General features: G+C 43.9%; 1 protein-coding gene across 14 annotated transcripts in view; it reads left to right on the plus strand.

Annotated features, from left to right (window-relative positions):
• The window catches only part of TCF4 (transcription factor 4), a 374,657-nt gene that overhangs the window by 328,858 nt on the left and 23,691 nt on the right, over positions 1-22,108 (plus strand). For 9 of the 14 annotated variants that reach the window (XM_044276370.1, XM_044276361.1, XM_044276364.1 and 6 more), the window contains 4 exons: positions 4,913-4,980; positions 7,584-7,662; positions 10,458-10,534; positions 12,209-12,412. In XM_044276370.1, the coding sequence (XP_044132305.1) occupies positions 4,913-4,980; positions 7,584-7,662; positions 10,458-10,534; positions 12,209-12,412 (428 nt within the window). The remainder of the gene's footprint in view (positions 1-4,912; positions 4,981-7,583; positions 7,663-10,457; positions 10,535-12,208; positions 12,413-22,108) is intronic. The other 5 variants (XM_044276362.1, XM_044276366.1, XM_044276368.1 and 2 more) reach the window with 1 other exon arrangement.

The raw sequence follows: 22,108 nt of genomic DNA on the forward strand, positions 1-22,108 counted from the left end.
ATTTACGACTATTATCATGGCTTTTATGGAGGACAGCAGAGATCAGAGGAGAGCCTTGTTGATTGATTAGGAGAAACTAGTGGATTCTTCAATGCATGTAGACACATGCATTTGGTAATTGGGGAAGGGGGGCTGATTGGTAGAGCTGGTAGACCATAGATGACTCTGAACAGTTTAGTTCCCATTTCCCTCCAGGGGATTATTCACTCCACCCAGTTTCATTTCCTAAAAGGGAGTAGCATGCCATATGAAAAGTATAGGGGCATAAAGTCCTCTAAACCAGAAGTCCCTGCAAGAGTCAAGTGGCCTTCCTTGTGCAATAGGGAGATCCTTCTTTTGCTCCTGTGTTTGCCTAGGCTTCCAACCAGGCATCCCCTGGACCTAAGTGTCCATGCACTTTACAGACTTGGCCAAACTCTCTTATTTCATTGAGACCGGCCAACAGTGTGTTGAATCTTCCCTGACAGACGATGCCTGGGAAAGGAAGCATTGGGTATGTTGCATCTCAAAATGCCCAAACCTTTGTTCTCATGTGAGATAACCTACCATTGAAGGTGTCTCTTTCTCCTCACTGTATGCTCGGCTGAACTGATTGGTATGAAAGGGTTGGGAGAATAAGCTGTTGGCCAAACGAGTGCTATTAAAGGTCTATGGCCAGCTTAACAGTCTAGGTTGGTTCCACCAGAATGGGAAGCCAAGTTGCAGGTTGGCAACTTGGTAGTCCTTCACTTGGGACATCAGACTTCCTGTTGGTCTCGTGTGGTGGAGGAAAGAAACTTCCTCCATCTGCCTTTCATGAAACAAAAAAGCAAAGCGTACGTTAGATTTGTGAACTCACATACACTTTGCTGGTACCCTATTACGCTGTGGGTTTCTCGCACAAAAATCCAAGATGAAAAATTATGTGTAATCTTCAATGTGCGCAGGTAGCCTTTTCACATACTTGGGTGTATTTGGACCAAGTCACAACTACATAGATATGAAATCTGGGCTTCATTTATGTTGAAAATATTGCTTATTACTGGTTCATAGCCCGTGCGTCGTCATCACATGTTCAATGGACAAAATCAAAGGCAAATTGTAAAACATTTATGGTCTAAGGGTTCGGCTACATGGCCATCTTTGGTCATGCACCAGATGTTGCGGCCACAGCGAGTCGTAGCGCAACTCACATGTGTGTCACAACCCCAGAATCGCAAAAAAATCTAACACTGCTGGATGTTTTTGAAATTCTGGGGTTGTGATCACAGCAGATTTCTGAGTTGTACTGCGACCCCATTGATTTCTATGCTAGCACTGCTCCACTGCGATCCTTGGGCACGACAGCTGAGCAACATCGCTGTGTCGCCGAACCCTTAGGCCCCTTTCAGACGGGCGTCGCATGTGAGGGCAGGATAGGATGCGGGTGCGTTGCGGGAAAATGCGCGATTTTTCCGTGCTAGTGCAAAACGTTTTAATGCGTTTTGCCCGCGCGTTAGAAAAATCTGCATGTTTGGTACCCAGACCTGAACCCAGACTTCTTCACAGAAGTTCGGGTTTGGGTTAGGTGTTCTGTAGATTTTATTATTTTCCCTTATAACATGGTTATAAGGGAAAAAATAGCATTCTTAATACAGAATGCTTAGTAAAATGTCCGTTGAGGGGTTAAAAATAATAAACAAATTTAACTCACCCCATCCACTTGATCGCGTAGCGGATCTCCTCTTCTTTCTTCAGGACCTGGCAAAAGGACCTTTAATGACGACACTGCGCTCATCACATGGTCCATCACCATGGTGATGAACCATGTGATGGATCATGTGATGACCGCAGTGACGTCACCAAAGGTCCTTTTCCTCCCAGGTCCTCAAAGAAGAAGAAAGAAAAGAAGCAGGGCTGCGCGAACAAGTGGATAAGGTGAATTTAATTTTATATTTAATTTTTAACCCCTCCATCCCTATTTTACTAAGCATTCTGTATTAAGAATGCTATTATTTTCACTTGCTTGCGGATGCTTGCGATTTTCACGCAGCCCCATTCACTTCTATGGGGCCTGCGTTGCGTAAAAAACGCACAATATAGAGCATGCTCTGATTTTCACGCAACGCACAAGTGATGCATGAAAATCACAGCTCATGTGCACAGCCCCATAGAAATAAATGGGTCCGGATTCAGTGCGAGTGCAATGCGTTCACCTCACGCATTGTATCCGCGCGGAAATCTCGCCCGTGTGAAAGATCCCTTAAGGTCTCCGATAAATATAAATGATGGAAGTCACCAACAAATGAATATTAACCCATTAGATTAATGATTGCGTTTTAATAAAAATGAAATGCTTATGGTTTAGTGAACTGTAATGTCATTATGACAGGAGGCTTTATTGACTTAACATTGACCCATGAAGTCTGCATGTTCAACCTCTAAGATTTAAGGTGAACGTACTCAAGATCTTTTCAAGATGGCCAGGAAAGATACTTTAAAAATATATTGGACTTTTTAAAGAGCACCTGTTGGCAGAATCAACACGGTTATACCAGGTATACCCTCTGGTCCCTCCGGTCCTTTGCACCGCAATCTGCGACTTTTTCCTGATCACGCCAGGTCTAAGAAAGTGGGCGTGATGTGGCTGGGGAAGGTGACGGCCCGGCAGGCGTAGAAAATGGTCTAAATGTAAGACAGCTGTCTTACATTTAGAAGCGGCAGTGGATCTGCCGACGTTATGGAGAGGCTGGTGCCTCTACATAAGGCCCCTTTCACACGAGTTTTCCGCACGGGTGCAATGCGTGATGTGAACGCATTGCACCCGCACTGAATCCTAACCCATTCATTTCAATGGGTCTGTGTACATGAGCGTTGTTTTTTACGCATCAGTTCTGTGTTGCGTGATAATCCCAGCATGTTCTATATTTTGTGTTTTTCACGCAGCCCTGGCCCTATAGAAGTGAATGGTGCTGCGTGAAAAACGCATTGTATCCGCAAGCAGGTGTGGATGCAATGCATTTTTCACTGATGGTTGCTAAGAGATGTTGTTTGTAAACCTTACGTTTTTTATCACGCACGTGAAAAACACATCAGAACGCATTGCACCCGTGTGGAAAAAACTGAACGCAATCACAGACAAAACTGACTGAACCCGCTTGCAAAATGCTGCGAGTTTCACTGAACCCACCCTGAATGCATCCGGACCTAATCCGTATAGTTCGTGTGAAAGAGGCCTAACTCCGTAGATCCACCGCCAGCTATAGGGGATATTAAGACCGGTGTATAAAACGTTACCTGTTTTTGCAATAATTATGTAAAAAATACCCTAATTGGCTGAATCTATGGACTCAAGAGGGTGATTCCACCCCAAGACATTGGGTTTGATTTGAAGCATTAGAAAAAGTTGATCTTCTCAGGACTCTATTTTGGGCAGGTATTACAGTAGTCCTACCACAGCTTAGTTTTCCTTTGATTATTCCTTTTGGTCCTCCAACCATGACCAAGACATTTGGTCCTGTCATATTAGAACTTCTTGCCAAATATTGCCATTTTTCATCAGCACCAACAGCAATAGAAAAACTGTTGGAGTGTGCCGACCCAAGAAGAACCTCTTAGTTTAGGGTTTCCCAACAAGAGTCCAATCGCATATAATACTGAACTAACTCTTACTAAGGCCTGGGCTAGTCAAGGACTCCGTAGCTTCAACTTTGGACTCCTTCAGGATGACATTGGGTCACACAACTTGTCTACCATTAGGTATTATGAATATGCGGCACTCAAGATAGTCTTTTGCAATTTAAAGTCATTTATTATATAGTTTAACATCAATGGTTCATGATCCAGTTACAGAGAATAAATAACCACTTGTCATGTTGAAAAAAGCAGATGTTTCGGTCCACACGGTCATGTTGACAAAATGGACGTTTCGGTCCACACGGACCTTCCTCAGCGGCTTTAGATTCTGTGGTCTCACATGCGGGCAAGATGGAGTCTGGTTCCCTTCCATAAAATGGAAATGGAACGTGGCATGTGACTTTTAGCCACCACAGTCCCATCATTCGACTCCGGTCATGACCACCCCTGTACATGCAGAATCGATGTCTAGTAGGATTCAGTACCATTGTGATGTGACTCCCGTACACAGTACTGGTGTTCTTCTGAGATGGTGCTTTGATGCTTGGCCATCTCATGATCTTTTGGGAGGCCATACACATCAGGAGATGTGGGAGAAATGTCTTCTTCATGAGATTGTCCATTTTTGTATTGTCCACCTTGGATTGTTGTTGACAATACACTTGTTCAACCGATTCCTCCTAAACCCTCTTATAAAAATCCACACTTGACTCAGCCGAGCAATGGATCGAGCGTATTGAAACCCAACTTGCTTGATCCTTCTTTCCCTTGACGTCTGCTGTCCAAGGAAAATTGGGACACCACCCTACACATTAGATAGTCAACCAGTCCCGCACCAGGTTTGGTCAACTTGATATATGGCCACCTTTAGTCTTGGATATGGAGCTGGACCCATATTTCCTTAACATATCTGCTTCGACACTCTCGAGGCAGAGAAAGGCTCTTGCTGAGTTAAATCTGTCCTTTCTCAAGGGTCCAAAATTAATTCTGCATTTCAATTGAAGTTCATATGTGATTCCCCAGCCCCTTCCCCCCCTCCTTCCTTCCCCAGCCTGGAGAATCTGGGGGTGCCCGGGCATCAAATATCATAATTACAGCATAAGTGAATGAGTAACCAGGCGAGTTTATATTTTGCTCATACAAATGTAACATGAATATATTTGACATCTACCTCAGCAAACAAATTAATGCTAATTAAAGATTAATACGATATAATTAGCATTAAAATGTGATTACATTATGGGGAAGTGGACCAGGAATAGACACCTGTAACATGCCTCCCTGCTTGCTTGTAATACTCCGGCTTTTGTTTTTGCAGCAAACAGAAGCAGCGGACCATCGGGAAGCTCGCAGACCGGGGATGCGCTGGGAAAAGCTCTAGCATCAGTAAGCGTCTAATGATTTCCTAATATTTGCTGATGTTTCTTGGTGATGGCAAGTTTCCGATTGCAGCAGGTTATTTTTCCCATTGAATGTGCGGATAGCGACAGAGGTAGCAGAGCTGAGTTTGTCTTCGGCATTGCCTTAGGACTGCTGTATACTGGTTCACAGTCAATGCAGCCAATTAACATGTTCAGCTCTGCTACATCTGTACATAGAATAGTAAGTACACTGGGATTTATACATTATTCTAAATGTATGATTTGAACCTGTGGGTTTTGTGTTCTCTAAACTTTTCCCGAAAAAATAAGAAGCTTGTATCTATAGAAATTAAAAGATGGATCCAAATCGACATGGCTGCCATTACAGCATGGTGATAACCAGTATCGCTGAAATTAGGACTGGGTTACAACTATTATGGCTGTCATTACTTCTAGATGACCACCAATATACATGATATTACAGCTGGATGACCACCAATATGGGTGACATTACACCTACGTAGGTGGCAACCAATATGGTAGACATTAAAGCTGGGTGACACCACCAATATGGCAGATACAAATAAATGACAATCAATATGTCTGACATTACAGCTAGTTTACCACCAGTATGGCTGACATTACAGCTAGGTGACCACCAATATGGCTGACATTACAGTTAGGTGACCACCAATATGGCTGACATTACAGCTAGATGACCACCAATATGGCTGACATTATAGCTAGGTGACCACCAGTATGGCTGACATTACAGCTAGGTGACCACCAATATGGCTGACATTACAGTTAGGTGACCACCAATATGGCTGACATTACAGCTAGATGACCACCAATATGGGTGACATTACACCTACGTAGGTGGCAACCAATATGGTAGACATTAAAGCTGGGTGACACCACCAATATGGCAGATACAAATAAATGACAATCAATATGTCTGACATTACAGCTAGTTTACCACCAGTATGGCTGACATTACAGCTAGGTGACCACCAATATGGCTGACATTACAGTTAGGTGACCACCAATATGGCTGACATTACAGCTAGATGACCACCAATATGGCTGACATTATAGCTAGGAGATCACCAATATGGCTGACATTACAGCTAGGTTACCACCAATATAGCTGACATTACAGCTAGGTGACCACCAATATGGCTGACATTACAGTTAGGTGACCACCAATATGGCTGACATTCCAGCTAGGTGACCACCAGTATGGCTGACATTACAGCTAGGTGACCAACAATATGGCTGACATTACAGTTAGGTTGACCACCAATATGGCTGACATTACAGCTAGATGACCACCAATATGGCTGACATTACAGCTAGGTGACCAACAATATGGCTGACATTATAGCTAGGTGACCACCAATATGGCTGACATTCCAGCTAGGTGACCACCAATATGGCTGACATTCCAGCTAGGTGACCACCAGTATGGCTGACATTACAGCTAGGTGACCACCAATATGGCTGACATTATAGCTAGGAGATCACCAATATGGCTGACATTATAGCTAGGTGACCACCAATATGGCTGACATTACAGTTAGGTTGACCACCAATATGGCTGACATTACAGCTAGATAACCACCAATATGGCTGACATTACAGCTAGGAGACCACCAATATGGCTGACATTACAGCTAGGTGACCACCAATATGGCTGACATTATAGCTAGGAGATCACTAATATGGCTGACATTATAGCTAGGTGACCACCAATATGGCTGACATTACAGCTAGATGACCACCAATATGGCTGACATTACAGTTAGGTGACCACCAATATGGCTGACATTACAGCTAGGTGACCAGCAGTATGGCTGACATTACAGCTAGGAGACCACCAATATGGCTGACATTACAGCTAGGAGACCACCAATATGGCTGACATTACAGCTAGGTGACCACTAATATTGCTGACATTATAGCTAGGGGACCACCAATATGGCTGACATTACAGCTAGGTGACCACCAATATGGCTGACATTACAACTAGGAGACCACCAATATAGCTGACATTACAGCTAGGAGACCACCAATATGGCTGACATTACAACTAGGAGACCATCAATATGGCTGACATTATAGCTAGGAGACCACCAATATGGCTGACATTATATCTAGGAGACCATAAATATGGCTGACATTATATCTAGGAGACCACCAATATTGCTGACATTATATCTAGGAGACCACCATTATGGCTGACATTACAGCTAGGTGACCACCAATATGGCTGACATAGATAAATGACAATCAATATGGCTAATATTGTAGCTGGGTGACCACCAATATAGGTGGCTAGATGACAAGAATGACTTAGTGGCCAAGAGTTCCAAATTTGCCGAAATTGTCTTTAATTTTCAGAGGCATTGCCAGCAAATGTGGCTTTTCCCGACTTGAAATGTCTGTTTCCAACGCAGGTAACCAATATGGCTGACATTGCAGCTCAGTAACAACCTTCACTGTTGTAATGGCTATTATATTGGTCATGTTCTTAGATTAGGATTACAGTATCACTGTCTGGTGTATTCACTAATGTGTGTATATATATACACTACAAAAATTGATGCAGTTTCTGTCCATTTTTAGATCTATTCACCTGATCACACCAACAACAGTTATTCTTCCAATCCTTCAACTCCAGTTGGGTCTCCGCCATCTCTCTCAGGTATGAGATAACTCCATATTTCTTATATCTATTTATTTTATGTGTAAAGAGCTCCCCCTAGTGGTGACTGCAGGCACCCAGAATTTTAGCATCTCTCCTTATGTCAATGGAGGGGGTTTGGGACTCTGTATCAGAAAACCCCTATTAACATATATTATGTCGCAGATTAGCACAGAATTTCAGAAATTAACGATGGCTTCTCTCACATCGTAACGCAGCCTATACGTCCCGCATAACTGTTAACATAAAGCTGATAACGGGGACATGTTTTGCCGCATATGATCCATGCATTAACTGGCTGAACGTGTGACTGAGAAGCCGGTGAACGGATTGGACACTTTCGCAGGCACATATGCTACGATGAAGCAGCAGGAATGCGGAACATATGTATTATTGAAACACTTCGGCTAGGTGTTATATCTGCGTTTACTATTGTTACACTACTGGAGCAGACTTTAGTGTAATCAGCGCAGATGGCAGTTCAGGTTCCCATAACCTATGGCTTCATCAGGGCTACAGGAGTTAGGGAGATGTCACAGTCAAGACAAGTTCCCATCTCATTAGAATTGCTTGGCTCTTGCTAATTGTCTTCCTGACCATGTCCATTGTGTGAATTGTGTCAATCTGTCTCCACGGCTACTTCTAATGGGAAGATGTTGCAGGATTTAACTCTTAGGTTTACACACAAGACGGAAATGCTACGGATTTTTTTTGTGTAAATTTGCACTCAGAACATCCACAGCAGAATACAGCAGCGGCCACGTGATTGAGATTTTAAAGGGCAGTTGTCGGCAGCATAAACTCAACAAAACCTGTAAGGGATGTTCCTGCTGATCACAATGGTACCTGTCTTATGAAAAACGGTTTTGGCTTTCCCAAGAAAAAATACTTTTATTCTTCATGGAAATGAGAGCTTCACTACACCGAGGGGCGTGGCCATCATTGGAAAGCTGAGGTCCACAGAGGGGACAGGCCCCGCCCCTTGTTACACTAAAGCCCTAATTTGTGTAAAGAATAAAAGTATTTTTTCTCTGAAATGCCACAACCGATTTTCACAAGACAGATATCATTTTAATCAGCAGGATCTACCCTACCAGGCCACTATAATAGGTCTTATCCTGCTGACAGGTGCCCTTAAGGTTATGTTTACACGTGCCTGATTTGCATCTAATAGCTATGTTTGCTGTTTTACCTAAAAATTTGCTGTGAAAATTTCCATTTGAATGTGAACAGGGTTGCTGGGGGGATTGTTGTCGGATTTTATGTGGACTTTTGTGTGGAATCTGCAGTGAAATTCATGTCAAATCTGACACGTGTGAACATAAACTAAAATATCTTATCCATACGCTGCAGAAATTTTCTCCAAGGAATCTGACTTGCGGTGTGGATGTTAAAATGCGCAGTCTGTCACTTTTTGCTGCAGATTTTCACCTTTTTTAATGTAGATGAGTAGAATCCACAGTAAAATATGCAGCAAAATCTGCAACTTTATGAAATATCTGACAATTCAGCACAAAAATACAAAAATGTTGAAGTCCAAAAATAATGTAAATACGGTAACGGAGATTGTTTAACATGCAGAGCTTGGTTATAGTGGCCACAGACACCATATAGCTGGTGGGCCACCCAGCATCCCCAGTAATATGTCCACTATGCTTTTCTAAATGGGCTTGTTGCATCTGCTAAAGATAAGTAGCTACCAGACACCTGGAATGCCCCTTATCCGGTGGAAACTGTTTCCGTTTGACCAATCTCTGTAGCCCCCTTTGGGACTCCCCATACAATAGAATACGTCATACCCATATTCGGGTGCGTGAGGAGGGCCAAAGGCCCCTCTGCCACATAAGACACTAGTATTATAAATGGCATATAGTAGGTGGGTCCCCATTCCAGATTTTGGATTTTGGCCCAGGAGCTTCAAGGATGAGGCCAAATGGTTCTGCTGACTGCACGCGACCAAGCCACACGCGTTGGCAAATGGCCACATGATTTTGCCAGCAAATCGCTCACCTATTCACCACCTAATGTATCCATGGCTTGGCCGTGTGGTCTCACCCTTACCACTAAAAAGGTTAACAGCTCTAAGTAGAAGGAGTAATCATCTGTAGTCCATAAGTTCTGACCTTGGGGAACCATTACATCTTAAACCTTGGTCTTAGAAGATTCCCTTTCTGTATTTACACATATAGCGTGATCCCTATATTAAGATTTGAGGGCCAACCACAAAAATGTGCCTGCTCCCGGCAAAAGTTCCTTCCATAGATCACTCATGAACCCTTCAGGGATACTGGAGATAATTATGGGCATTAAAGACTTTTAAAAAAAACTTACAAATTCTCCCAAACCCACAACAGGGGCCTGCACCGTCCCACGTCTGCTCCGGTAATGATGTCAGCTTGATAAATGCATCCATTTTCCCTGGAAGCACAGGACAGATTGCATGCTCTGAAACAGAGACTCAGGAAGCCAAAATCCCTCATCGCGGGTGTTTTTTGGGGGGGATATTGAGTTGTTTTCTTGCTTTGGAGTCTCTCTTAGGTATTACCTGCCGAGTCAATGAAATCCTCTGATAGAAAGCAGCCTGAAGGAACACACTGGACTGCATCTCCTCTTTGCTATAAAAAAATACATTTTTTTTTCCCTTAAGTATGTTTTTGGAAAGTCTCCATATGTCTGGTCTGCTCGAAAAAAATTTGCATATATACTAAACAACTGCAAAAGTTTTAACTAAGAGGACGCTTATGCAACGGTGTAGATAATTACCAGTCTTCTCTTTTTTCCCGTCTTTTAATTAGCAGGCACAGCTGTTTGGTCAAGAAATGGCGGACAGACTTCCTCCTCTCCTAACTATGAAGGCCCCTTGCACTCTCTAGTAAGTGTCTCGTTTTTTTTAAAGTGATAGCATCCTATTTACAGGGTATGAGTGGTTACATGAAGATCACCAAATATAGAGCTCGAAATCTTTATACCTCATGGCAACCATTCGCGAGACACAAACAATGGCAGGACCTACCCATTCTTGTCATTAGTGATGATACCAGCCAAAAGACCATCATTGGTGTCAGTAGTGTCACAGTCCTGATTGAAATGTGATAAAGGTCAGTGGTTAGGAGACCCATTTAAAGTGGTTTTACCCAGATTTGGTCAAATACTTGTGTGGACCTTGATATTGGCTTGTTAAATAAAGTCTTGGAGGAGAAGTTAGCTATTTCCTCTTCACTGATGGCATCCGTAAATATTACATTTCACATGTCCTAGTGACCAGAATAGAAATACCAGGAGTGCCTTAATGGAACTGCATTTAAGGAACAGGTGAGAGGATGGACAACACATCTGGATGACTTGGTGACAGAGAAAGAAATCCCATGAAAGTTAATATGGCGGACAACGCTACTTCCTTTGTGTACACAATATTTGATCATCTATGTGTCCCTCTTATGGTCTGCTACATCCAGTGCCTTCCAAGTGCAAGACACATCCATCAGTGATTCAGTTATGGTGGGTTCAGAGTTAGAAGCCGCACCTAGGCCTTGGTGCTGGAGGGAGCAAAGGGCCATCTGCCACAAAAGAAGACACCAGTAATATAAATGGTCCCAGCTAATGGAAAATCCCTGGTTTCAGTATTGCCACAAGCCTGACTAATTTGCCATGAAGGTCTTTGGTCAGAAGGCCAATTTATTGTGTTTTACCAAAATTTGGTCAAAAACTTGGGTCTGAGAGAAGACAGTACAGCGGAGATGTTACATAGACTGTTGATTGTTCTGCTATGCGTTGTTAGGATATAGCTAGCTTCATTTCTGTTGTAGACCTAATAAGAGAAGTTAGCTACTTCCTCTTCACTGATGTCACCAGTAAATATTGACCAAGATATGAAGACCAGGGGTGTCTTAATCTAACTAGCTTTAAAGAAGAGGTGAGAGGATGGACCGAACATCCGGATGACTTTGTGACAGAGAGAATAATCCCATGGAAGCTAATATGGCTGACAACTGCAACCTCAGATAGCTACTTCTATGTCTATGTATTCCACTCATGGTCTGCTACATCCAGCTCCTTCCAAGTACAGGATCAGCACATCAGGGTTGTAGCTATAGGGGATGTAGAGGTTGTTGTCGCATCACGACCCTGGTGCCTGTCTGAGTCTGACTGATGTCATGATGGTCTTCAGCCCATAAAGCTAGAACATACAGCTGAGATCTAGACCGATTTCTACTGTAATTAAACTAGTAGGCAGAGAAGTTGGCTACTTCCTCTTCACTGATGTCACCAGTAAATATTACTTCTCACATGTCCTGGTGACCAGGATAGGAAGACTAGGGGTGTGACTGTAAGTGGCAGGGGGTAGAGCAGGATTACTAGATGACTCAGTGACAGAGAAAGTAGCCCCATGAAATCTAATATGGCCGACAACTGCAATCTCAGACAGCCACTACCTATATGTCCCCAAAATCTGATTGTCTATATATTCCACTCAGGATCTGCTATATCCATGAACACCGCAGGCTGTTTTTATTTAGCACACTGATCTATTCTTTTGCTCCTGCAGCAAAGCCGAATTGAAGACAGATTGGAAAGATTAGATGATGCGATTCATGTATTAAGGAACCATGCAGTGGGGCCTTCAACGGCCATGCCAGGAAGCCACAGCGACATGCACGGATTAATTGGACCATCTCACAACGGAGCTATGGGCGGCATGGGGTCGGGATATGGAACTGGCCTTTTGTCAGCAAACAGACATTCCCTAATGGTAAGCCGTTTACTGTATAAAGCTGTGTCCTAATTCTGCACAGATGACCTCCCCCCACCCCGGTACATTAGGAGGCAGTGGACGATCGTAATGGAATATGACTCAGACCGACTCCTTTCATGTCTACGGCTATTGTCCCATTAGTGAATTTCGGCTGCATCCTTCCACCAACACCCTGTTTGATTCTTGGCCAGGGCTGCTCCTTGACCCAACACCCCCTCACCCATAACCACTTACCTTCCCTGATCCTTTAAGTATTCAGATAAACGGTATTTTGGATTTATGATTAATCACTGACAGATTTCCACGTCATATTCATTCCCATGAAGTCGGACCACCTCCCTCCGGGCAATGGGCACCCTCTTAGGATTAGTCCAATAGGTTTGTATTATATGAAAGCATGTCTACCCAATGCTTCATGTGTAGTCATCTGTCAGAGCCCCCCCATGCTACAGAAGACCCCCAGGTACTGTTACCCCTACCGATCACATGACCAAGGACTCCTATAACCCTCAGAGCCCCCTGAAATGAACGAAGCGGCAGGTGGTAATCCTGCCGCTCCATTCATCTCTATGGAAGATCCAAATACAGCTGAGTAGAGCGCTTGACTTTTTCGCGAACTCTCAGAGATGGATGGAGCAGCAGGGCATATGCCCGACCTGCAGATCCTTCATTGAAAGGGGGTTTCCAGGATTTAATCTAAATCGGTGGGTGTCCGACACCCAAGACCCCAGCCAATCACCTGTTTGAGAAGGCACCAGCGCCCCTGTGAGCGCCGTAGCCTTCTCCGTGCTTACATTGTATAGCGGATGTGCTTGGTATCACCCTTGGCCCCATTGAAGTAAATAGGGCTGAGCTGCGATACCAAGCACAGCCACTATACAATGGAGGGCGCTGTGCTTGGTGAGCACGGAGATGGCCGCGGTGCTCACAGGAGCACCGGTGCCTTCTCAAACAGGTGATCGGTGAGATCCCGTGTGTCGGACCTCCACCGATCAGATACTGATGACCTATCCCAAGGTCATCAGTATCAAAATCCCAGAAAAACGCTTAAAAATAAAAATAGATACAATTTGTGTATACAGCTCCTGTGCTACCGATGTGTCTCCACGTTTGCAGACTACAAATAAACCCAGTGTATCGTCTGATCCTAGAGGGAAGAGAACATTGGCCCGCAATTATTTGTTTTAATTTATTGCTGATATCAAGATCTCTGCTTGCTGTCAGTGAATGGGCATGTCTTTATATCTAGTACCACTGATCTCTCGCAGTTATGAAGCCCAGGCTTTTTTGTTGTTGTTGTTATTTTTTGAAGGAATATGCAGCAAATTACACTAAAAAGGGGCAGTATACGGCATGCAACAAATTTATTTTGTGTTTTAGACCCTTTTTATGCCTAAAAAGGGGTGTGGCCAAGACAACACAGAACAAACATAAGGCGACGTCTAAGGGCTCCTGCACATGAACGTATTTTCTTTCCATGTCCGTTAGTTTTTTTTGTGGACCGTATACGGAACCATTCATTTCAATGGGTCCGCAAAAAAAAAACGGAAGGTACTCCGTGTGCATTCCTTTTCTGTAAGTCCGTATTTCCGTTCCGCAAAAAAGTAGAACATGTCCTATTATTGTCCGCATTACGGACAAGGATAGTACTGCTCTATTAGGGGCCAGCTGTTCCGTTCCGCAAAATACAGAATGCACACGGACGTCATCCGTATTTTTTGCGTATCCGTTTTTTTGCAGACCGCAAAATACATACGGCCGTGTGCAAGAGGCCTAAGTCCTTCTGACTTTTTTGATGGCAAGAATAGCACAGTCTGCAGCACCAGTCTTGCCATAAGTGTCTACCAGGAGCTCATAAGGCCCTATTCACATGACAAACACAGCACTGCTACATCCGTAGCTCAAATCCCTTTTATCAGTGAACTAATCAGGGTTTAAAAGAAAAGTCAATGGGCTCATGAAAAAAAAAACCTCCAATGTGGAAAAAGGAAATGCAAGAACAAAGGGATTTTTTGGAGGCGCAGTCAGTTTTAAGGTTAGCCTTTGACCGGTTGATAAGTTCCACACCACGCTCTCCAGAGCGGAGTAAAGAAAATCGTGGGGGGGGGGGGGCAACATGAAGGGTCCGGTAATTTCTTCCACATTGTGTTTTCAGTACTTGAAACAGTCTATAACTTTGTAACCAGCTGCAGAGAATAAACCAGCGCGGTAGGAGGGACGATTGGGAAACAAGAGCTAAGAACGCTCCGTGTATCACCACGTATCTGATTCTGGGAAAGCTGGGTGGTACCATATATATGACTGCTACTGCAGTTCATACACCCAACTTCTCCAAGCCCCAGCATCCCTGGCCGAATGGCAACAGTGCTATCTGCCTGTGGCTCTCCAGCGATGATGGTGCATGCTGGGAGTTGTAGTTTAAGAAGAACTGCAGGTCAGATACCACTGTTCTACAGCCATACAGCAGGGGATGCATGCCATTCAGGTTCTTGGAGAAGTTGGGTGGTCACCCCAGTGAGACCAGACATTCCTATTGATAATACTCTTCTGTCTTTTTTCTTTTTTTGGTCTGTTTCTAGGAAAGTTGGGTGCCAAACCATTTTTGGGCCTTTCTACGGGAGATATCACACAGCTTTACCAGACTCCTGAACGGCAGTCAACCTAGTTCTACAGCAAAGGTCTCTCCAGCTGTTGCAAAACTACAACTCTCATAAGCCACAGGTTAAGAGATCATTGCTGTTAGAATTAGGCCGATTGCCATTCAGGAGTCCGGCAAAGCTGAGTGACATCTCTGGGAAACCAAAATGGGTTGGGGGTGACCCAACTTTCCGAGAAACAGACAACAGAAAAGGTAAAAATAATGTAGACTAGAGGAAAAACAATATGACCGCCATTGCAGTTACCAGAACTTCTCCAGGTTCCTGAGGGGCTGTATGGATGTAAGACAGCGAGTGCCTTCCAACCGGTGTCCCTACAGCTGCTCATCTATCAGCATGCTGGGAGTGGTAGTTATGAAAGAGCCATAAGTTGGAGACCACTGATGTAGAACGAGGCCGACTGCCATTCAGGAGTCTGGGAAAGCTGAGTGACATCTCCTGTTGAAGCTCTCAAGAAAGTAAAAATGGTTCAGCACCAATCTTTTCTGGAAACAGACAATTGGAATAAGAACCACCCAACTTCTCCAGACTCCTGAACGGCAGATACCTATCCGACTCCATGGCTGCAGAACAGCGATCTCCAGCCTTTTGATTTGCTGGGAGTTGTAGTTGGAGACTACTGCTGTAGCCCTCCATTCAGAAGCTGTGTGACGTCTCCAGTGGATGCCGTGATTACCCAGCTTTCCGGGGAACATGCAAAAACGAACAAAAAAATAGGGGATTTTTGGATTTGGGGTGCCCTTTTAACCCTTTCTAGTGAGCAGTTCTGGTTTCTGTTCCTTTTTTTATTCCGTGACAATAGAAAATGACTCATCGTATAAATAAACGGCGCGGTGCGGGGATCGGGCGGTATTTAGCGCATTACCACATAAAGCTGCCTTCAGGGGGGGCTCAACGTCTGACCTTCATCCCTCCACTGTCACATTATATACACATCACATCACTCACATCACACGTATACATACACATCAGTCATCCCCCTCTTACCTCACACTGCCTGCCTTCTGTCTGCCGCACAGATGTAGCAGAGCTGGATCTGCGATTTAACTCTATTCAGTCGGGTTACACCCAGTTCTATATGAAAAATGGGCCAAATGGCTCCTTCTACATCTAACCTATTTAGCTCTGCTATATCCATATATACAGTATGTAGCCTGTGACTCACCAGCTGTGGCAAGACTACCACACCAATCATGCAGGGAGGACCACAGGCTGTGAGTTGTAGTTGTGATACAGCTAGATAGTGACAGGTTGGAGAACAGATTGTCCGCTTTCTACCTATGTAACTTCGGCAGACTTTAGCTTGTTCTTTGGCACAACCCGTTCTTTTATCACCATATGTTATCACTGGTTTTACATGGGACTGCTGACAATGCCCAAAGACCCAGATTTACTATATATATAAAAAACACACTGTCACCTTACATCCCAACCACTAGGTGGCAGTAAAGAAAAAAAATGAGTTCTTCTAGTCCATGCAGAAGCCCCGCCCACACTGGGGGACATTTGATTAATGCAAAACCACAAAGGATCATGGGGTCAAATTTCATGTCCATGAAAAGGCCATTTGGGGCGCTCATAATGCTTCATTTAAAACTTTACGCTGAGATAATCGTCTCACCTTTAGGCCTCATGCACACGATCGTATGTATTTTGCGGTCCGAAAAAAAACGGATCCGCAAAGTACGGATGACATCCGTGTGCATTCCGTATTTTGCGTAACGGAACAGCCGGCCCCTAATAGAACAGCACTACCCTTTTCCGTAATGCGGACAATAATAGCACATGTTCTATTTTTTGGCGGAACGGAAATACGGACATACGGAAACGGAATGCACACGGAGCACCCATTGAAATTAATGGTTCCGCATACGGTCCGCCCAAAAAAAACTGCCCGGACACGGAAAGAAAATCTGTTTGCGTGCTTGAGGCCTTAAGGTAGGAGGTAGATGGTGAACCTGGCCCAGGAGAAGGCCAAAGATTGAGCATTGCCATGCTGCATCACGGCACAAGTTACCGCCACCTTGATGCACAATCTGCGCCAGAAATACGCCTCATTTAGGCGCATTTCTGTTTAATAAATGACCCCCCACAGTTTCCATGTAGCCCTGGCCTAAATGAAGACTAGCTGACGATCAACCGCTCTGGCTGCTGAACCTCTGGTGATCAGGGAAGAGAAGTTGGAAGCAGCTACACATTTCTCCTGCAGTGGCCACTACAGGAGGAATCTGGTATTACACAGAGCCCATTCAAATGAGTCCTCCAGACCAAGAGATGCTCGTTGGTGTGATGCTTTCCAATGTGGATCTGTGCATAGACAATCCCTTTAAGTGTGAAGAGCAGTGACTGTAACCTCCCCCTTTTGAGCGTCCAGTGGTCATGTTAATGTTATAGGAAGTATATAATATTTATGCACTTTGCAAATTGCCTTCTTCTGGAAAATGTTACCTCTCTCTTTCCGGTCTGTTCCACACCTTCCAGCATTATATAACATTCTCTTTAGGTCTTTACTTTTTTTTTTTAAGACTGTTTGCTTTTAGTGGCCACTTGCCGGGAACTTTTCCACATATAATACGTACGTCTCGTCCAAATCCAATGAAGTCATGGAATATCCTGTCCTGCGGAACCTAATGTCATAGTTAATGAAGCAATTTACCAGAGCTGTGTGCTTAAAAAAATACTTAAAAAAATTCTCGATTCTGATTTTTTGGTAAAAAAAAAACAAAAAAACCATAAGACTTCCCGTCGATTGAAGTATAATTTTATTTAATTTGTTTTATGCATTTTAAAAAATAAGCAATTTCCTTAAGATGGGTCGTTTCGAGACTAGATTGATTGGCCTGCTGTCCAAGTTTTAGATTTTTTTTATATGTTTTTGAAAAAAAATAAGTGTTATTTTGCTCACTTCCTCCATTTTTTTTTTAAGACTCCTTTACTGGAGAGAAAAATAATAATAGTGACTTAAAGCTCACGAAGAACTGTTGTCTCTGGCTGAGCACCCCCCACCCCTCTCCAGTCCACACTGATTTTTTTATATATTTTTTGTTTCCCCTGTAGCCTTGATCGGAAACAGCTGGCTTTTGTTTAAAAAGCTGTTTTGTGAAAATGTCTAAGTCTTGAGCACCAGAGCTGAGATCATCAGTAAAGCAGGTGCTCAGGAACAGACTGGAATGCACGCCGACTGCTCGCAGCCTATTGGGAAACTTTCACAGGGTAACATATACGGGGTATACGATACGGCTGTGACCGAAGGTTCCAAATGTGCAGATGTAGCAGAGCTGAATTTGTTATTTCACTTTTTTGGGACTGGAAATTTAAGGGATTATTCCTTTGGCAACAACCCCTTTCAGGTTTGGGTCTGGCTCCCGACAAACAGCTGATTTTGTTAGGGGAAGCCATGACCAGCCAGACATTTCCACAGGCGGCCATTCGTATCAATGTACTACGTGGTCTGCCAAAATTGGAGCCTCTCATACAGAGGTAATCTCCATTGTGACTGATAGAGCGAGGGGCTGGGCTGAAGACCCCCCCCCCCCCCTATTTACAGGCCAAATGCCCTCATAGGGTATAATGTCATGGGATAATCCCTTTAAACTAAGACTGTAGTCAAATTTAGCTATTAGTGCACCCAATCCTCCCTCCTTCGATCAAATCATACTGGCGTTGTTCCCAGAAGCTGAGATATGGGGTGCTGCATGAAGGTCATTGCTACCGACGCCTACCTTGATCCTAGACCTTTGAATTTTCTTTACATAGTGACTCTGTAAAGTAAGGCGTTGCTCAAGAACCAATCAGATTTCATTAATATAAATAAAATAAAAAGACAACTGGTTGCCATGGGGATGTTTTGTCTACAGTGTTGCAGCCTATTGGTTGCTTAATACCAAGGTCAATAGTTCAGCCTACAAAATGGCTGCTCCCACTTAGCTTAAAGGGATATGATAATTACCCCCAAATTTACATTTTTGGATACTGGTGTGAAGCTGTCTTGAGACCCGATCCGTTTCCTCAGTTGTTTTTCCATAATGCTATCAAATAGTTTTTTTCCCCTTTAATTAATGACGCTCTGCCCGATATCTGATCTTGGCGACAAAAGAGATTGGACAGGTAGTATATTTTCTACCCTCTTTTCAACTGCCCTATCTCCAGAGAATCATGGGCGACTGGTATGACTGCAGTTAATCGCCCCCCCGTCACACTATCCAGGTGGCTGAGGTATGGGGCGCTGTTTGGAGTCTCATGCTGCAGAGCCGCTTTAGCTGTACCTTTTGCGGATCCGCGTTTTGCAGACTGCAAAGTACATATGGCCGTGTGCATGGGGCCTAACAAGGTAATCTACAAATGAGGGCGCCAAGCAACTCAGCACCCCATATTTTAGGGCCCATTTCAGAATGACTATGGGGTTTCCTGCACTCGTCCCCTGAATTTTCAGACTTCTGAGTGGTGTGAAAGAAGTTCTCTGTTACGGACATATCTTCTTTTAAAGTGGTTGTCCAGGCTTAGAAAAACATGGCTACTTTCTTCTAATAAGAGCACCATCCCTGTCCATGGGTTGTATTTAGTATTGCAGCTTGACTCCATTGGAGTCAATAGAGCAGAGCTGCAATATTGCACACAACCTAGGGACAGGTGTGGTGCTGTTTTTGAAAACCGTCTAATCCTGGCCCACCCCTTTAAGGGGTCCTCCAACAATAAGCTGACCACAGGATATGCTACTGCCGAGATCCTTGGCTGTGATCTGTGAAGGAACCTGGCAGTCATTTCCCTGCAGCGCCCCCGCAAGAGAAATTAAACATTACACACCTCTCATTTACATCAGTGGGATGTCTATAATTCGGAGGGCGTGCTGAGACCCTCTCCACAGCCAAACTCTCAGTATATAGCACCCCTCTATTAATTTCTTAATAGGTTTTAAGGAATGGGTTCTCAGAACCAGGATCGGGTATAAGGATCCGCCAATTTCCTTTTTAAAAAACAGCGCCACTCTTGAACACAGGCTGCATCTGGTATTGCAGTTCATCCCCATTCAAAGACGAGCAGCAATACCAGACACCTCGCCCCCCGCCTCCCCTAATATGTCCGCCTAAGACATATCCTGCATCTCAGTGGGAAGATTGAATAGGAAGGAGAGGGCCTAAGGGAGGAAACGTGAAGCAGAGTTTTGTGCGCTGCTTCTCCTGGAGCTGACAATTACTGGCAGCTTCTAGCCGAGTGGGAATGAAGAAAAAATAATAATTTCGCTCTCCTGGAAGAAAATCTGCGATGGAAGCCGACCCTTCATATCGCATCATTGACAGCTGCTGCCAAGGAAAACTTCCTCTGCAGAAGCCTCCTGTGAGCTTCACGTTGTAGGAATTATGGATAAGTTTAGACGCAGGGAGGAAAACACAGACTTGACCATGACATCTCCACCGCCCGGTCCTGTGGCCTGCAGCATCGGCGCCGCCGGATTACTTCTAGAGCACACCCCCCCCAACGTACAACACAAGAAAATGGGTCTTGGGAAAGCTGGGTGACTTCTAAAACAGGGGTATAGCTATAGTGTAGTTAGAGGACCTGCCTCCACTCCTGTTATTCCTCCTGGAAATCTATGAATCAATTGACAATTGGTTGTTACCATTCCGCTTGTCAAAGGGGTGTTGCCCTACACAGTCTGCACTGATTGGATGGTGTCATACAGTGTAGGGACACTCCCCCAGCTGGTATCACCCAATTGTCAATTATTTAGGCATTTCTTGGAGGAATAACAGAAGAACAACAGTACAATACAGTGATATGGCAAAAGATGTTCCAGAATTTTTTTTTTTTATATAATATATATAATAATAATAGAGGAACAGCACAGAGTTCAGTGAGATGATGAAGCATTATAATTGTAGGGTGCAGCTGGCCTCTGCTATGTCCAGGGCTGGCTGGCATTCTGAGACTTGTAGTTCTACAGAATGACATCAGAGGTTGGAGTTATGTGGCTGGTGAGATTTTGGCCCATCCCCCGCTCCCCTATTTGTATATTTTAAAGCTTTTGTCTTTAATTCTTCAATTTTCGGGAAAGCCGCTCAAAGAGAATTTTTTTTTCTGAAGTGTTAAACTTTTTTTTTTTTCTTCTCCAGATTTAAAGCCACTTTTAATGTCATTTTTTTTATTAAATCTTTTTTTTTTTTTTTTTGCTTTTGATCTTATTTATAGCAAAGCCACTTGACATATGGAAGCTATTATTATATAGGATGGAGATGAAAGGCTTCGCTGCATAGGGAATGATTTAGCCCAACAATGCGCTCGTCTGCACCCGGCCTGTTTATCCCGCTGGAACATAGCCGCTCCCCCCCCCCCCTTTTTATAGTACATTGTGCAAACGCATTTTTTTTTATATGGATGTTTCAACATAATCGTGTATAACCCTATACAGATGTAGCAGAGCTGGGGCTGTCAGTTAGTCTCCTCATTCAAGCAGTGTGGTCACAAAGGCAGAGACATCAGTCCCCCAGTTTGTCAGTGGACCCCATCTTAGGGGGAGGTGCTTAGTTAAAAAGGGGTGGAGTCAGCATATTGCAGGCAAGGTTTCTGCTGCAGCAAGCTGCCTCCCAGTCAGTAACTTTAGCTCCGCCCCTTTGTCAAAATGACTGATAGTAAGGGAAGAAGGGGATAAAATAGATTCCCATGGGACAGATTTAGAAGAAATGTTCTGTTGCCTCATATGAGGCAGAATAGGATCACGGGTGAATACAGCAGCAGGGGTTCTTATAATTTTTAATTTCCCTGGTTCCCCTTTAAGTAATTTTGTTTCCTCCAATCAATTGTAGGTTATCTATCTATCTACCATATTTTTCGCCCTATAAGACGCACCTAGGTTTTAGAGGAGGACAATAAGAAAAAAATATTTTTCATTAGACCTTAGATCAGACCAGCAATCAGACCCCCAATGTTAATCGGACCTCAGCTCACATCCCCAATCAGACCCCCAATGTTAATAAGACCCTCAATCAGACCTCAGATCAGACCCCAATGTAAATGGCCCCCAATCATACCTCAGATAAGA

Source organism: Bufo gargarizans, chromosome 1 (genome assembly GCF_014858855.1).
Source record: "Bufo gargarizans isolate SCDJY-AF-19 chromosome 1, ASM1485885v1, whole genome shotgun sequence".
Taxonomy (NCBI): Eukaryota; Metazoa; Chordata; class Amphibia; order Anura; family Bufonidae; genus Bufo; species Bufo gargarizans.